Raw genomic sequence first — 13,911 nt, forward strand, 5'->3', positions numbered from 1 at the left:
AGGTGAGGTCATTCCTACCAGTAGTAGCGCAATACATGTATTCGGACCAACAAAGAAATTAGCTATTGAGTTTCACAGTAATCTTCCTCAGCCTGGATGTCTAACAAAATTGGGGGGGGGGGAGGAATAGAAGGTATTTTATTAAAATAAAATAGGCATATTCAGATTTGGAAGGAGGACATACAAAATTTTGCAGGAGATGGCCAGAGTGGATAGAGGGATGCTCTTTACACTCTCACATAACACCAGAACCAGGGGACATCCACTACAATTGAGTGTTGAGAGAGTTAGAACAGACAAAAGAAAATATTTCTTTACTCAGTGTGTGGTTGGTCTGTGGAACTCCTTGCCACAGGATGTGGTGATGGCATCTGGCCTGGATGCCTTTAAAAGGGGTTTGGACAAGTTTCTGGAGGAAAAATCCATTGCGGGTTACAAGCCATGATCTGCATGTGCAACCTCCCGATTTTAGAAATGGGCTATGTCAGAATGCCAGATGCAAGGGAGGGCACCAGAACGAGGTCTCTTGTTATCTGGTGTGCTCCCTGGGGCATTTGGTGGGCCGCTGTGAGATACAGGAAGCTGGACTAGATGGGCCTATGGCCTGATCCAGTGGGGCTGTTCTTATGTTCTTATGAGGATGGATGCAGGCTCAGCTGAAGCAGCCATGCTAGCCTGTTTTCTCCATTTAAGATGCGATTTCAAGGCAATGGCTGATGTCTGGTCAAACTGTTTGCTAACCCCAACTGGGAAAGGTTCCTGTCTAAAACTGTGGAGAGCCATTGCCAATCAGCATAAGGCAGGACTGAGTTAAATGGACCAAATGCAGTTTCCTATGTTCTTATGATTTAGAAAGCATCTATACGCCCAGACGCCAGATTTTCTAGCTACAGATAGAGAACATGTTGCACACCAAAGGTGCTCTCTTTGCAAGGCTGACAATGGAGCGGGAGGCATCCATGACTGTGTGCAGCTACTGCCAAGTACATCTGATCCCTTGTTGATTTCCACCTAGCAAATCAGGAACTGATGCAAGAAAAACAAGAGACAACAGTCATAGTCTTGGTACAGGACACATCCCACCCACTCCCCTGTCCTACACAAGACTAAGATGCCCAGAAAGCCCTGGACACTTGTCCTGTGATTACTACATGTGCCTGGCTCCTGGTTCAGTCACTGCTGGGTTACCAGCCTTCATCTAACCAGTGGACTAAATGGGACATGACCAGGGCTGGAGAGTAAAGCACTGACAGAATAGGACACCTACACTGTGCACTGCAGATGTCTATTGTTTGAGCCACTGAGCCATTGCAGAAACACTGAGCACAGTCATATCATTTCCTGCCCAGGACTGAGTCCAAAGATTCTTATTTTTGCAACATTTTTATTTGAAAGGTTATTAAAATGAAAAAGATAAAATGGAACAGTTTGCCAAGGGAGGTGGTGGATTCTCCCTCACTGGAGATCTTCAAGCAGAGGATTAACAGACACCTGCTGGAGATGTTCTAGGAGGATTTCCTACTACAGGCAGGGGTTGGACTAGATGACCTTGTGGATCCCTTCCAACTCTACTCCAGACATGATCCAAATGTAACTAAATGTATGTCCATTTATAGTGAAGAAAGAACCTCCTTTTTACATTTTCCCTAAACATCATTCCAAGATTGATTGACTGAAAATATTTGCATCTTGTTTTTCTCCTCCCAACTCAAGGCAGCTCACATATCTTTATACCCTGCCTTTTAGTCAATATGATCTCTGAAGGGGTGGGGCTTACAATAGCAATAGGGAACAACCCCAGCACCCACTTATTCCTCTGGCCAATGCCCCACTCGTTTTCCCAGTCCCTAGGCAATGTGGCACCTGGTGCAGAGATTGTTTCAGGCAGGAAGGGGGAAGCAGGCTCCCCACAGCTGCTCCACTCCACCAGTCCTTGACACAGATTCAGGCACTGGGAGAAAGTACCAGGGGTGGAGTCAGACAGATCTTTGACTTGCCATGGTGTTCATCCTGGGATGCAGGGCGTGCAGCCTCCCAGGGGCCCTTTGTCTGATGGCAAAGGCTGAGAGAATGTATCCACTTGCTTCCCCAGGCTCTAGGTAAGATGACAAATAATGCATCCCATTGTATGCAAATTTCTGAATAGATTCTTGTTTCCTCTCCCACATCAATGACAGATAGACACCTTTTCCAAGTTATCCTTTCTGAGGCTGAGCAATTCAGGGTGTTTTCAGGCTAACAGTGTCTTGGCTGCTGTTAACAAACTGGCAAATAAAACCTCTAAGAACAGCCCTGCTAAATCAGGCCATAGGCCCATCTAGTCCAGCTTCCTGTATCTCACAGTGGCCCACCAAATGCCCCATGGAGCACACAAGACAGCAAGAGACCTGAATCCTGGTGCCCTCCCTTGCATCAGGCCTTCTGAAAGCTCTGTTGTGCTTTGTGATCATGGATTCTAATGGTTTGACAGGGCTGATGGTCCATGTGTGCAACATTACCAAACCACCTCTCCACACCCCTGCTCCTGGTTTTGCAGCTTTTAGAAAATGGATTTTTAAAAAGAAGAAAAACAATCAGACAGTCTTTCTGTTTTTTGCTAAGGTTGCTGGTCCACCTACAAGGCCAGATAAGATCACTGATCATAGATAAGGGCGCCTGACAAATGTGCAAGGAGGGGAAACCCAGGCTTATTCTAAAGGAGAAGCAAAACTGAGTGCATCTTATTTAAGACACACCTCTACGCACACACCCTAAACCACTGTTTCTCAAACAATATCCGAGAATGTACAGTTCATTCAATGTAAAGATCTTCCTCTTTCCCATTCTGTATCTCACTGGCAACATTCACAATGCACAAGACCCTCAAGTCTGCTTTTTTCAGTGGCATGTGTGAAAACACCTTTAGGAGGAGGGCCGGAATAGAGAACATGGGAACATGGGAGAGCAATAGAGAATAGGGAAGTGGAAGCCTGGTGATTCACTGTCAGATTAAAAAGCTGGGGTGGAGGGCAAGTAGTCAAGAGGGCAAAGGAGGGCACTGTCATCCCCCAGGCTAATGCACACCAATGGCTGTTGACCAATCTTGGTTATGTATAAACATGCAACCACAGTTCTGAGAGTTACCAGGGAAGCCAGATTCCAAAAGCAGGCATCCTTATGAGCTTCGGATCTGAGCTCCAGCTGCAAAAGCTGTTAGTTGCTGGCAGTGCCAGAGATGAGGACAGGGTGGGGCCGCAGAAGACATGCGTTCCTTGTGCTGCTTTTTCCACCAGTCCTTGACACAGAATCAGGAACTGGGAGAAAGTACGGGGGGGGGGGGGTTGAGTAAACAGTCTTCCCTGCTTTCTCAAAATAACATCTATTTTTCCATCTCCGGCCTTGCAATACCAAACAAGAGCCACAAGATGGCAACGTAACTCCACTTTACCATCACCAGGTTGCAGTGAAGAGAAGCATATTTTTATGTAACTGGAACTACTACCCCATCATTGTGCCTGGTGTAACAGGAGCTTTCCCTGCTGTTGTCCAAAAGATCTTAACTCCTCTTGAATTATAAATAAAAAGCTATGTGGCCAGACATGCAAAATTCCTTGCATTTCACCCCACCTTAACACCTTCACTATAAATTCTTAAACCCAAGTCCTATAACTTCCTTTACGCCAGGGCAGTCTTGCTTGTTGGTCCTTATTTTTCTCTGCTTGTGCCTTTGTGGGGAGACCTGGTTATAGTTTTGCTAGTGTGAGCAGCTGGATTTTTCATTCTTCAAGTTTCCCTCCCCCTCCAGACACTCAGGGCACAAGCCTAACCTGGTCTACTCAGAAGTAAGTCCTATTTTGTTCAATGGGGCTTACTCTCAGGTAAGTGTGGTTAGGCTAGCAGCCTCAGTCTTGGAGTGGGGAGTAGATGCATGTTCTCTAATGCACATATAGGGACAAATACTGTACTGTATAGCACCTTTTTTCCCGTCCCAAATACAGTATAGCTTCAGTTCTGCAGGACAGAGAACTGCAAAATAAACTCACATTACCAAGGTTAGCTTGTTTGTGAGGGTCACCTCAGTCAACAGATTGGAAGCAAATTTGGGGAGTGGGGACCATCATTCATCTCTGCTTGCCTGCACACCTGCTCCACTCCACGCACTCCTTTGCTCCCTGGATTAAAAAAAGGGGGGGGACAGAGATGCTCTAACCCACCACTCTCCTCCACACTTCCTCTTCCTCTCTGTTCTCTGCTTCCTTTGAATCAAAAGGAAGAGGAATCATGGAGGCAGGGACTGGTGTGCCACTTGGAGGGGAGCATTGGATACATGAAAAAAAAGGAAGTGTGCAGGAGAGGAAAGAGGCCTAGTGTGGCTCCAAGTGTCTTCTAACTGGTGAAAATGTAGTTTTCCTAACTTTGATGCCAGCTGAATCCTGAGCAAAAACAATCAAACTGTGGATAAATTCTAGCTCAGCTTCTAGAACTTCAGGCTGAAGTCTCCCCTTGAAAGGACAGCTGACAAAGTGGGATCAGACACATGAAACCCTCCGCCACCGTACATATGGTGGTCCTTATGATGCTGAAAGACCCTGTTTTTTTTTTTCCCTGCAACAGATTGACACGGCTACCCCTGAGCAACTAAGGCCCATATCCTAACCAATTTTCCAGTACTGGCATAGCTCTACCAATGGGACGTGTGCTGCATCCTGCAGTTGGCTAGCAATCACGGAGTCCTCCTCAAAGTAAGGGAATGTTTGTTCCCTTACCTCGGAGCTGCATTGCCCTTATGTTGGTGCTGGAAAGTGGGTTAGGATTGCACCCTAATTGTCTATGTGCAAGGTTGATTGGTTTGTTTTCTTGGACTGGAGAAAGCATAACAACCCCCACCTGCAGTCTGACATGGTACAGTCTAGTCAGACCAAAGTGGCACAGTCCAGACATGACTTTCCCCCTCATCCACTGCTGTAAGGACTAGGCCTTTGATTGTCCAGGGAAGAACCAAGGATAATGACCACACATCGGTAAGCTCCTTCCTGGTGTCAAATACAAAGTCTGCAAGGGAGACACAGGGACTCATGATTGTATAGCCTGAAAGCGCCGCCGCCTGTTCAAGCAAGCGGAGTTCATTTACGTACTCAAGCTCCCTCCAGGGCGTGCAACTAAAAATAAAACCTCCTCCACTGTTGCAGAATGGAGAGCCCTCCGGTGTTTCCATTATGGTAAACTGCCCTCCTCCCCAAGACTCTGGGTTCGTTCATGCTAGCGACGCAGGCTGATTGCTACAGAACGAACCAGTTGAGGTCAGCAGAAAGACAGCCTGGGATGTCAGAGAGGGGCAAAAGCAAGCCACATGTGGGTCTCTTGCTTTGGGCTGTAGAAAGCAAAATGGAAGGGGGGGAAATCATTAAGAGAGGACAAATCCAAAGTGACAGGGTTGATGTTCTCATAGCACATGACCTCATTGTTTAACAGATGCTAATCGGGATCATGGTTAGGTCAGGATGTTGGCTTCCAGGTCTCATAACCATCTGAGGATTCTTTCAGTCTAAAGTCAGCAAAACAAAACGTGTTTGGGAAATAGATGTGGGAATGCCCTGCTTTTTCTCCAGTGCAACACTATCTTGGTTGATTTCATTTTTATTCCCCTTTCCTCTAAGAAGTTTGGGGTGGCACACATGGTCCTTTCCCTCCCCCCTCACACACACATTTTTATCCTCACAACAACCCCATGAAGTAAGGTAGGCCAAGAAATGGTTAGTGGTCAAAGGGTCAAAAACTTATGCAACATCAATTATCTCTCTGCTTATAGCAGCTCTCAGTGCATCTCTGGGACATATTCATTATTCTTCTGTTGTGGTGTTGTTTATTTTTTTCATGGATGTAGTACCATTCACATACATGGCACTTTACACAAAGAGAATAGAAAGGTCCCTGCCCCGAGAGGCTTACAGACTAGGCAATTATGGTTTGCTGGATCTGAGCCGTTAACTGGAATTGTGTAGAAGCACCATCCACTCATGTGATGCAGAAGCATCCCTGAATCTCAGTGGCTGCCTCCAGAGGACTCTCCCAGAGATCACAAGCAGACATAACCAGAGAATGCAGGCAAACCTTACAAGATGAATACGAAAAAGCAGAAACCAAGCATAACACCTGAATAATTCAGAATAGACGTGCGCTACAGTTATGCTACCTCCAGCACACCCCTTGGAGTAAATGCATAAAAACAAGACATTCCCATTATCTTTTCTGGCTATTTAAGCACAATGATTGATTCCCTGGAATGATGTTCTTCCATTTTCTCTTGTGATGGCTTGCACAACTTCTAAACTGACGTAGTCTTGAAGAGCTGAGATCTGACCCAAGATGCCCCTGAACAGCAAATACTGGTCCAGCCTGCCCCCTGCAGGCTAAAGGAAGGAAGGGAGAAGAGGACATACAAAACTGAAGAGATCTAGTGGGCCAGACACTCTAGCTCACTATTCTCTTCTCCTCTGGATTTTCTCATCCATGTTATCCAACTCCTTTTCAAATCCAGGGAGTGTGAAGAGGAAAAGAGGCCAATGGAGCTGAGCAAAGTCACCCCTGCCCACAATTTATCTTCCACCCAAAGCAACCACCATTGGGCCATCCCATGGGCAGGCAGGTTCTGGGAACATCAGATCTACTGATTGAGAGGGTTCCAGACTCCCATTTGAAGTGGAGCTCTCATGAACCAGCAGACCTAGCAGAATTTCTGGCTTGTGCTCCAATTCAAGGGAATCTGCCCTTGAAACCACACCATTGACCCTCCCAGACATGTTGCTGGCAGCTTAGCAAGGGCTAAAGCAGGCTAAGAAGGGCTCTGATTTCAGCAAGAGACTGGAGCCCTCCCGGTCAGCCAGTCTGGCTCTGAAACTGGGCTGCAGGTTTATGTGCCACTGAGTTTTGTGCGTGTCAGATCCACACCCTCATAAAGCAGCAGCAGGACATTGCGGAAAGAGGAGATGCAAAAGGAGAGCTTCCCCCTCCTCTTCCTCCTGCTGATGGAAAGGATCAGCGCTGTCACACGAACACCCTAGCAATGCATTTCATTAGATCAGAGAGCAACAGTTTGGGAGGAGGAAGAACATTGGAGTACAAAGTTAACCAGAAGTGTTTCTCAAACCCAAATCCCACTGAGACATCACTGGAGCCTGTAAACAAAACACATTGTTCCCTTGCCAAGACTTCTCTTGCGCCTCCCTTTGGGACTTGCAGTAAGAGACAGACCAAATGTTGTGCCCTTGAACCAAGGAGCTGCAGAGAAGAAGGAGCTGGCAGAAGTCTTCTCTCCCAGTGCTGCAATCCCAGCAAGTGTCTTCTTTTAGAGTTTTCCACGGGGAAGACACAGCTTGTGAGCGGAGCGCCCAAGGCAAACGTTCACCAGCGGTGCACGCAAAGTAGAAGGCGTCAATGTGAACCATGGAAGACCACTCAGAGTTGCCCACATCCAGAAGGGCAAGAAGATCCTCATAAGGGAGTGTTTGCCACAAGCACACATTGCTACTCTGGGCTGGGCATCTGACTGTACTCAATGGGCGTGCCTTGTCTAATTCCATGTATGGCCGGCTCAGCCAAAAGCAGCTGGGCCCTGAATGACACATTCTGGTGTATGAATAACCCTGCTCAGGCCAGCATGACAGGAGTCAAGAACAATGCCTGGCCAGTTCAACAGCACACAGAGCTGAAAGAAGGCAGCTCTGGCAAGAGAACAAGGAAAGCCTAGGGCAGTGATTTGCAACCTCTGCCCCACAGCACATGGGTGTGCCATGAATGTTCCACAGGTGTGCCACAGGAGCCTTGGGGGAGGGTCACTTATTTGTAAGGCCATTGGGAGATGTGAGCCTCCCGCCAGCAGCACGGCGTGCCTTGTCAGTTGTCAAAAAACTAATGGTGCGCCGGGACCATTTTAGCACCTTGTCAGTGTGCCGTGAGATGAAAAGGATTGAAAATTGCTGACCTAGGGATTGTGGCACAACAATACTCAGGCATCAGCAACATGAATGCTTTGCATTTCTATAGCAACTTACGCAGTTCAAGGGGCTCCTGACAACAGCCCTGTAAGGTAGGTCAGTATTGTTCTCTCCATGTTACAGATGCAATCTGAGGTTGAAAGGGATTAATAAAGTCAGTAAGCAGATTCCAAAGTCCAGGCTCGGCTATCTGAAAGGTCTTCTCTGTGTTCCCACTCAAAGGACTTCCAGTAGTGGTGGGGCACAGAGCCAGGCCTCGTCTGTGGGTGTCGGTAGGTGGATAGGTTCATGTGGGACTGATGAGAACCTAGTATTTAATCCCACTGCTTTCTTCACCCTTCTCTTCAGGTGCCAGAAGGTGGTACGGCGGAGATTACTCCTGAGCTCCTCAGAGGTGAAGATGAAGACACCCCACCAGAGGAAGTTGTTTATTCCATCAGGACGCCAGTCAACGGGAGGGTGGTGTTGAAGTCATCGCCTGGCAATGTGGTCCAGCGGTTCACTCAGGCCCAGATTAACAGCCAGCTTGTTCAGTTCATCCATGATGGTTGGTAGTAGGAAATGAGCAACTGAGAGGTCTGAGCAAAGGGTCAGCCCAAGATCTCCTGGGCCATGAGGTGATGTAGCAACCTTCAGTCTCGAAAGACTATGGTATAAGCCTGCAGCACCTGGTATTCTCAAGCGGTCTCCCATCCAAGTACTAACCAGGCCTGACCCTGCTTAGCTTCTGAGATCAGATGAGATCCAACATGTTAGAGTCCATTTGGCACACAGTCATCCCTTACCTGAGGCTGCACCAAGCACTGCCTGACTATTCATCCTCCTTAACTTTGAAAAGGAAGAGGGGAATGGAGGAGAGGAGGGCTAACACAGCACTCACGTCTCCTCCACACTTCCTGTTTGTTCTATTCCCTCCTTCCTGCTAAAAGCCAGGAAGCAGGAGGAGCAAGGGAAATGGGCAGATGGGTGGAGGTGAGTGGCAAGCACCCCATCACCACCCTGTACTGAATTCAACCTGTTAATTGCCTCAGTCATCTTCATGGATGGGTTGGCCCTGGCTGAACACAACTGATGGAGAGGTAGCTATGGAGTCTATTTGGGGAGACCCCTTTTCTTTTTAGGGGTTGAGAAAGATTTTAGTATGAGGGTATTTGTGTCCTGGACAATTGTGTCCTGGTCAAATTCATCCCAGTCACTGGCGTCACCAGACAACTGTGTCTTAGCCAAATTCATCCCAGCTATTTGCATCCTATAACTGGGCAACAAAATCTATGTATGCTAAGCTTCTCATCCCAGTCCTAACCCTAACCTTATCTTTGTATTTTTTTTTAAGTACATGTTATACATAGATTGGAAGACAAATGTCCAGGATGCCAAAAAAAAAATGGGCACAAATGTTTAGGGATGCCAATGCCCAGGATGCATTTGGCCAGAACATGGTTGTCCAAGACATAATGGTCGTGTCATGAAAGATGTCATGTCTGAATAGTCCTTACTTGCCAGCAACACTGTTCCTAGCCTCTGTTCCTCATCAGTCACAGTCCTTGTCCGGTTCCTATTTTTGTCTTTTGAGGGTGCTGCTGAAGTTGACATTCTTCAGAGTTCAACTTCCTCCCCAGGGTTTTTGGTCAGCACAAGTAGAGGGGGTAGCAGGCTTGCACCCCCAGACTTCACCCATGTACAGGTTCAATAGAACTTGTGAAAAAGCCCATACAGTTTGGCAGTACATAAACTCTGTCTCAAGTTATGGGAAGAGATCAGCAGATGCAATCCCACTCCCCCAACATGCACATGGACCATACATACATGGAACATGCTCGCAGGGCTGCTATTGACGATATTGGTGAGTCTGCGGTTGAATATTTTGAAGCATTGATCAGACTTCTGTATTTGATATTCCTTCATAGTATAAATCATTCAGGTTGATTAGTAGTCTCTGCCAATTGGATTTTGCAGCATTTGATTGCAAACTTTTGTGATGACCGATGGGTAGCACAAAGATATTGAACTAAATTCACATGCTATGAGATCATAAGCAAGGTGAGAGTGAAAGCAGAACTTAACTGTAGCCGCTAAGAGTAGCAAAAGCCAATGAATTACTTCAGCAGTGTTCGTCCCATACATACTAGGTCTCATTCACCTGCTATTATTCCCTCCCCAGGGCCGCTGGATGGAGGATTTTCATTTGATTTATCTGATGGAGAGAACATGTCCCCAGGTCACTTCTTCGCTGTGAGAGCCCAGAAGAAATTGGTCATTACTTTGGAAAACATTCAAGATCTGACTGTGTGTCCAGGTACGTTACCCACAAGGGAGGCACACATAGGATCATGGGTAGGACAATTAAGAGAAAGGGTGTAAAACCCTTATATGAGGCAGACAAGAGTACATGGTATTAATTTGACTTATAGGAAGGGTAAGAAACACACACACACCCCAAAATGCAGGAAGAACAGCAACAGACAAGTATGTTGTCTAGGTTAGACCTAGTTCTCACTGAGATGGTAAACCTCTGTCTGGGCTATACCACTTCAGATTGCAGAGGAGGCCTCATGCGGTGAAAAGTTCTTCCATACAAAAAGATCCTTGAGCATAGAAACTAGCATCTCAGATAGACTCCTTCTCCCAAACTTCTCTCCTTTTCTCCAATGATTTCCATCTGCAGAAAATCATTCCACTTTGTGATCCATCCCTTGCGATTTGAACAGCTCAGACGGAGACAAAGATGAGTTTTGGGTTGGATATCATAGTTGGATGCCACTTCAGGACTGGCATATTTTGGAAACGACATTGGCATGTTTCTAACAAACTGACTTTTGGGGCCTCATTCACACAGGACATTTGTTAGGTGCACACTTAAGCTGTGAACCTAAAAACGTAAACCACAACGGTGTCAAACACGACCTTGCAAATGTATTTGGCACACTGAAAATGATGAGATTCAGAGCCGACCAAAGACTTCTCAGTTCTGAGATGGTGAGCGACCAACCCCCTTGCATATGGTGCTGTGCTGTGCCACATCAGCAGCTGCCACCTCCACCACTTCTTCTCCCATATCTTGAATTCAGAATTCATAGAGGAACAGGGAGTGTAGAGGAGATTAGAATGGTGGCTCTAGTTCACCAATGTCCTCTCTTCCACATTTCCTGTTCCACTCTGTTTTCAAATCCAGGGAGCAGCAATGGCGGTTGGAGCACTGGTGGGTAAGACCACAGCTACATTTGGCCAGCCTTGCCAGTCACAGCATCCTATACAAAACTCACAGTAACACCAAAGTGTGGAACATCACCATCCCTCATGACCTTTGAAAACCCTTTTCTTTCCTCATGGATACAGCTGAGGGACAGACTTTTACAACACTGTCCCCTAATGAGCGGTTTCTCCTATTAATTTATTTCAAAGGTTCTTCTCATCCAATAACAAGCCAGAACCTGAAAGCCATGAACAATCATGAAGCAGAGGCCCAGTCTTTATTTTACACCATAGAACGACCACCGCGCCTTGGCATGCTGGTGAACCACCAGAAGCATGACGATGGAGAGGAGCTGCGGAACTTCACTCAGGCTGAGGTGAGAGGGGTTGGTTCTTCTTCCTTGACATCCCTCAGATTGATATGACTCTGATTCTGATTGGTGGCTGCTATGGCCTCTGACTGGTGGTGGTGGTAGGAATGGTCCAGATTTTATCAGTGTTAGGTAACCCATCAGCAGCCCAAGAGGGCAAGACCCACCCTTAAGCCATGGAACTTGGTTTGAACAAGCCACCATGACAATTGATATGAGTGGAGGAGGTAAAGGGAGAGAGAGGGAGGAACATATGGCTCAGGCCACATTCATCACCAAATAAACCATGGTTTATCCAATCAGCTGAACCCACCCATTAAGGGATGTGTTTTTGGAAGGCAGTGACAGAACTTTTAAGCTACGTCCATCACTCTTCAAATATTATGTCTGTTTTCATCCTTTGCAAGCACAAGGTTGCATAAGCCCTACTGAAGCAGTTGGAAAGCCCATCTAGTCCAGCACTCCCCACAGTGGCCAACCAGCTGCCTGTGGGAAGCCCACCAGCAGGTGATTAAGGCCTACTCCTCTCTCCACCATTGCATTCAGAGGCGCACTGCCTCTGAACTTGGAGGCACCGTGTTGCTATCATGACAAGTTGCCAGCCGTATACCTGTCCTCCATGTATTGTCCAATCCCCTCCCAGCCATCTAAGCTTATGACATAACAGCCACTTTTTCGTGAGAAACAAGTACAAAAGAGGGAGGGTTGAAGCTCAAAGAACTGAAATCGAGTCAGCATTACTGATTTAGTTTGTTTTCCCCGTGACTGAAAGACCATTTCTTTCTTACGTGCGTCTCATCAGGTCAATAGCGGCGCGATCCTGTATCAGCACAAAATGCCACAGGAGCCTTTCTGGATTTCCCAGGATGCTTTTCAGTTCCGGATTTCTTCTCCATCCATGATCACAGAGCCCTACATCCTCAGAGTATCAATCTCGTTTGAGACCAGCTGTCCCCAACAGTCCACTCAGCTATGGAGAAACAAAGGTAAAGAAATCCATGCTTGCAGCCACCACCGCCACATATGGTGAAGAAGCTGCTGTGAATCAATACAGCGCTTTTTTCATGGAAACTGTGGGTCAAAACAGACATGACATTAAATGTGTGTTTGATTCTGTATCCCATTTCTTTTGTATACCCCCACTTGCCCTTTCCTTTCTTTTGTAAGATAGAGATGTTTCAGCAACACTATCTCCAGGCCGGGTGTCACCAAAAAGGGCTGTTATGTTTTAAGGGGAATTGTTACAGTGCCCTCATTGGAAACTGCAAGATGGTAGGCTAGATAACAAGACAGCGTATAATGCAAAGAAATTCCTTTTTAACTTGAAAAGAGACTGAGAGAAAGATAACTTTCAGTGAAAGATTATATTTTTATTACAAAACACAGATAAACATAATGCACATGAAAAAATGATGATCCTTGGTCCTAGCACTTGCATCTAGTGTACCTAGCATATGGTGGTTGCATGTAGAGTGTATTTGGTGCATCCGAGAAGATTAGAAAAAGGGAAAGATTTTAGGGAAGGATTTTAGGGGTCCCTGGTCTGCATAACCCGGTTGCTAACTAAAGATGGGGGAGAAGGGGAGAAAAGGAGGGGGGGAGAAAGGAAGCAGTTCCAGACGCAGATATAGTTACCTGTCCTGAGGAGCAGTTGGATGGGAGGGGGAAGAGTCCTATGGAGGAGGACCTCTACCTTGGAGGGGCAGCCAGAGAGAGAGCTAGCATGTGCCAGCCTTCTCTTAAAAGGGTTTTTGCTGACCTGGATGCTGACCTGGATGACCCGGATGTGACCCAGAGCTGATCTGGATGTGCTTGCTCACTACACACAGTGGGGCACATGGAGCATGCAAAGATCAGGAAGTCAGCTACCAGCCATGGCTGACCTCCTGCGGGGGGGGAGGGGGGAGGTAGCTTGCTTTCTGTTGCCACTGTGGGGAATTTGGAGTCAGGATGTAGCTTATCAGCAAATTCAATGGGTCTAATGGCTTGCTAGCTAGGAGAACTTACACAATAAACAACAATAGGAAACACTTAAGCAACGATTTACAGTGATTGAGACAACAATTTACCCTGCCAGACTCCTTGACTGGGGGATGGGGATGTGGTCACCATGAGCTAGACTTGACTTGATTGTCCTGTGTGTTGAGGTTTAATGGGTTTGCATAACCGTGACTGGATTAGGAGACACTTTGCATACAGTTAAACTTGTGACTTTACCAGGTTTTTGGAAATTGGGCCTGTTTGCTTGGCCTGTATGATATTTTAGTCCATAATAACATAACCAGATATAAAAATCACAAAAGGAAAAAGGGGATTTTCACATAACACTGGGTTCCCTGCTAACTCTCCAGTTCTGGATCAGCTATCAGCTAAAT

General features: G+C 46.6%; 1 protein-coding gene across 1 annotated transcript in view; it reads left to right on the forward strand.

Moving 5' to 3' along the window:
• Window positions 1-13,911, forward strand: part of CSPG4 (chondroitin sulfate proteoglycan 4) — a 111,346-nt gene that overhangs the window by 91,143 nt on the left and 6,292 nt on the right. Inside the window, exons 6-9 of the mRNA XM_066635916.1 lie at window positions 8,322-8,520; window positions 10,135-10,269; window positions 11,376-11,542; window positions 12,339-12,522. Coding sequence (XP_066492013.1) covers window positions 8,322-8,520; window positions 10,135-10,269; window positions 11,376-11,542; window positions 12,339-12,522 — 685 coding nt within the window. The remainder of the gene's footprint in view (window positions 1-8,321; window positions 8,521-10,134; window positions 10,270-11,375; window positions 11,543-12,338; window positions 12,523-13,911) is intronic.

This window comes from Tiliqua scincoides, chromosome 8 (assembly GCF_035046505.1).
Source record: "Tiliqua scincoides isolate rTilSci1 chromosome 8, rTilSci1.hap2, whole genome shotgun sequence".
NCBI classification, from domain to species: domain Eukaryota; kingdom Metazoa; phylum Chordata; class Lepidosauria; order Squamata; family Scincidae; genus Tiliqua; species Tiliqua scincoides.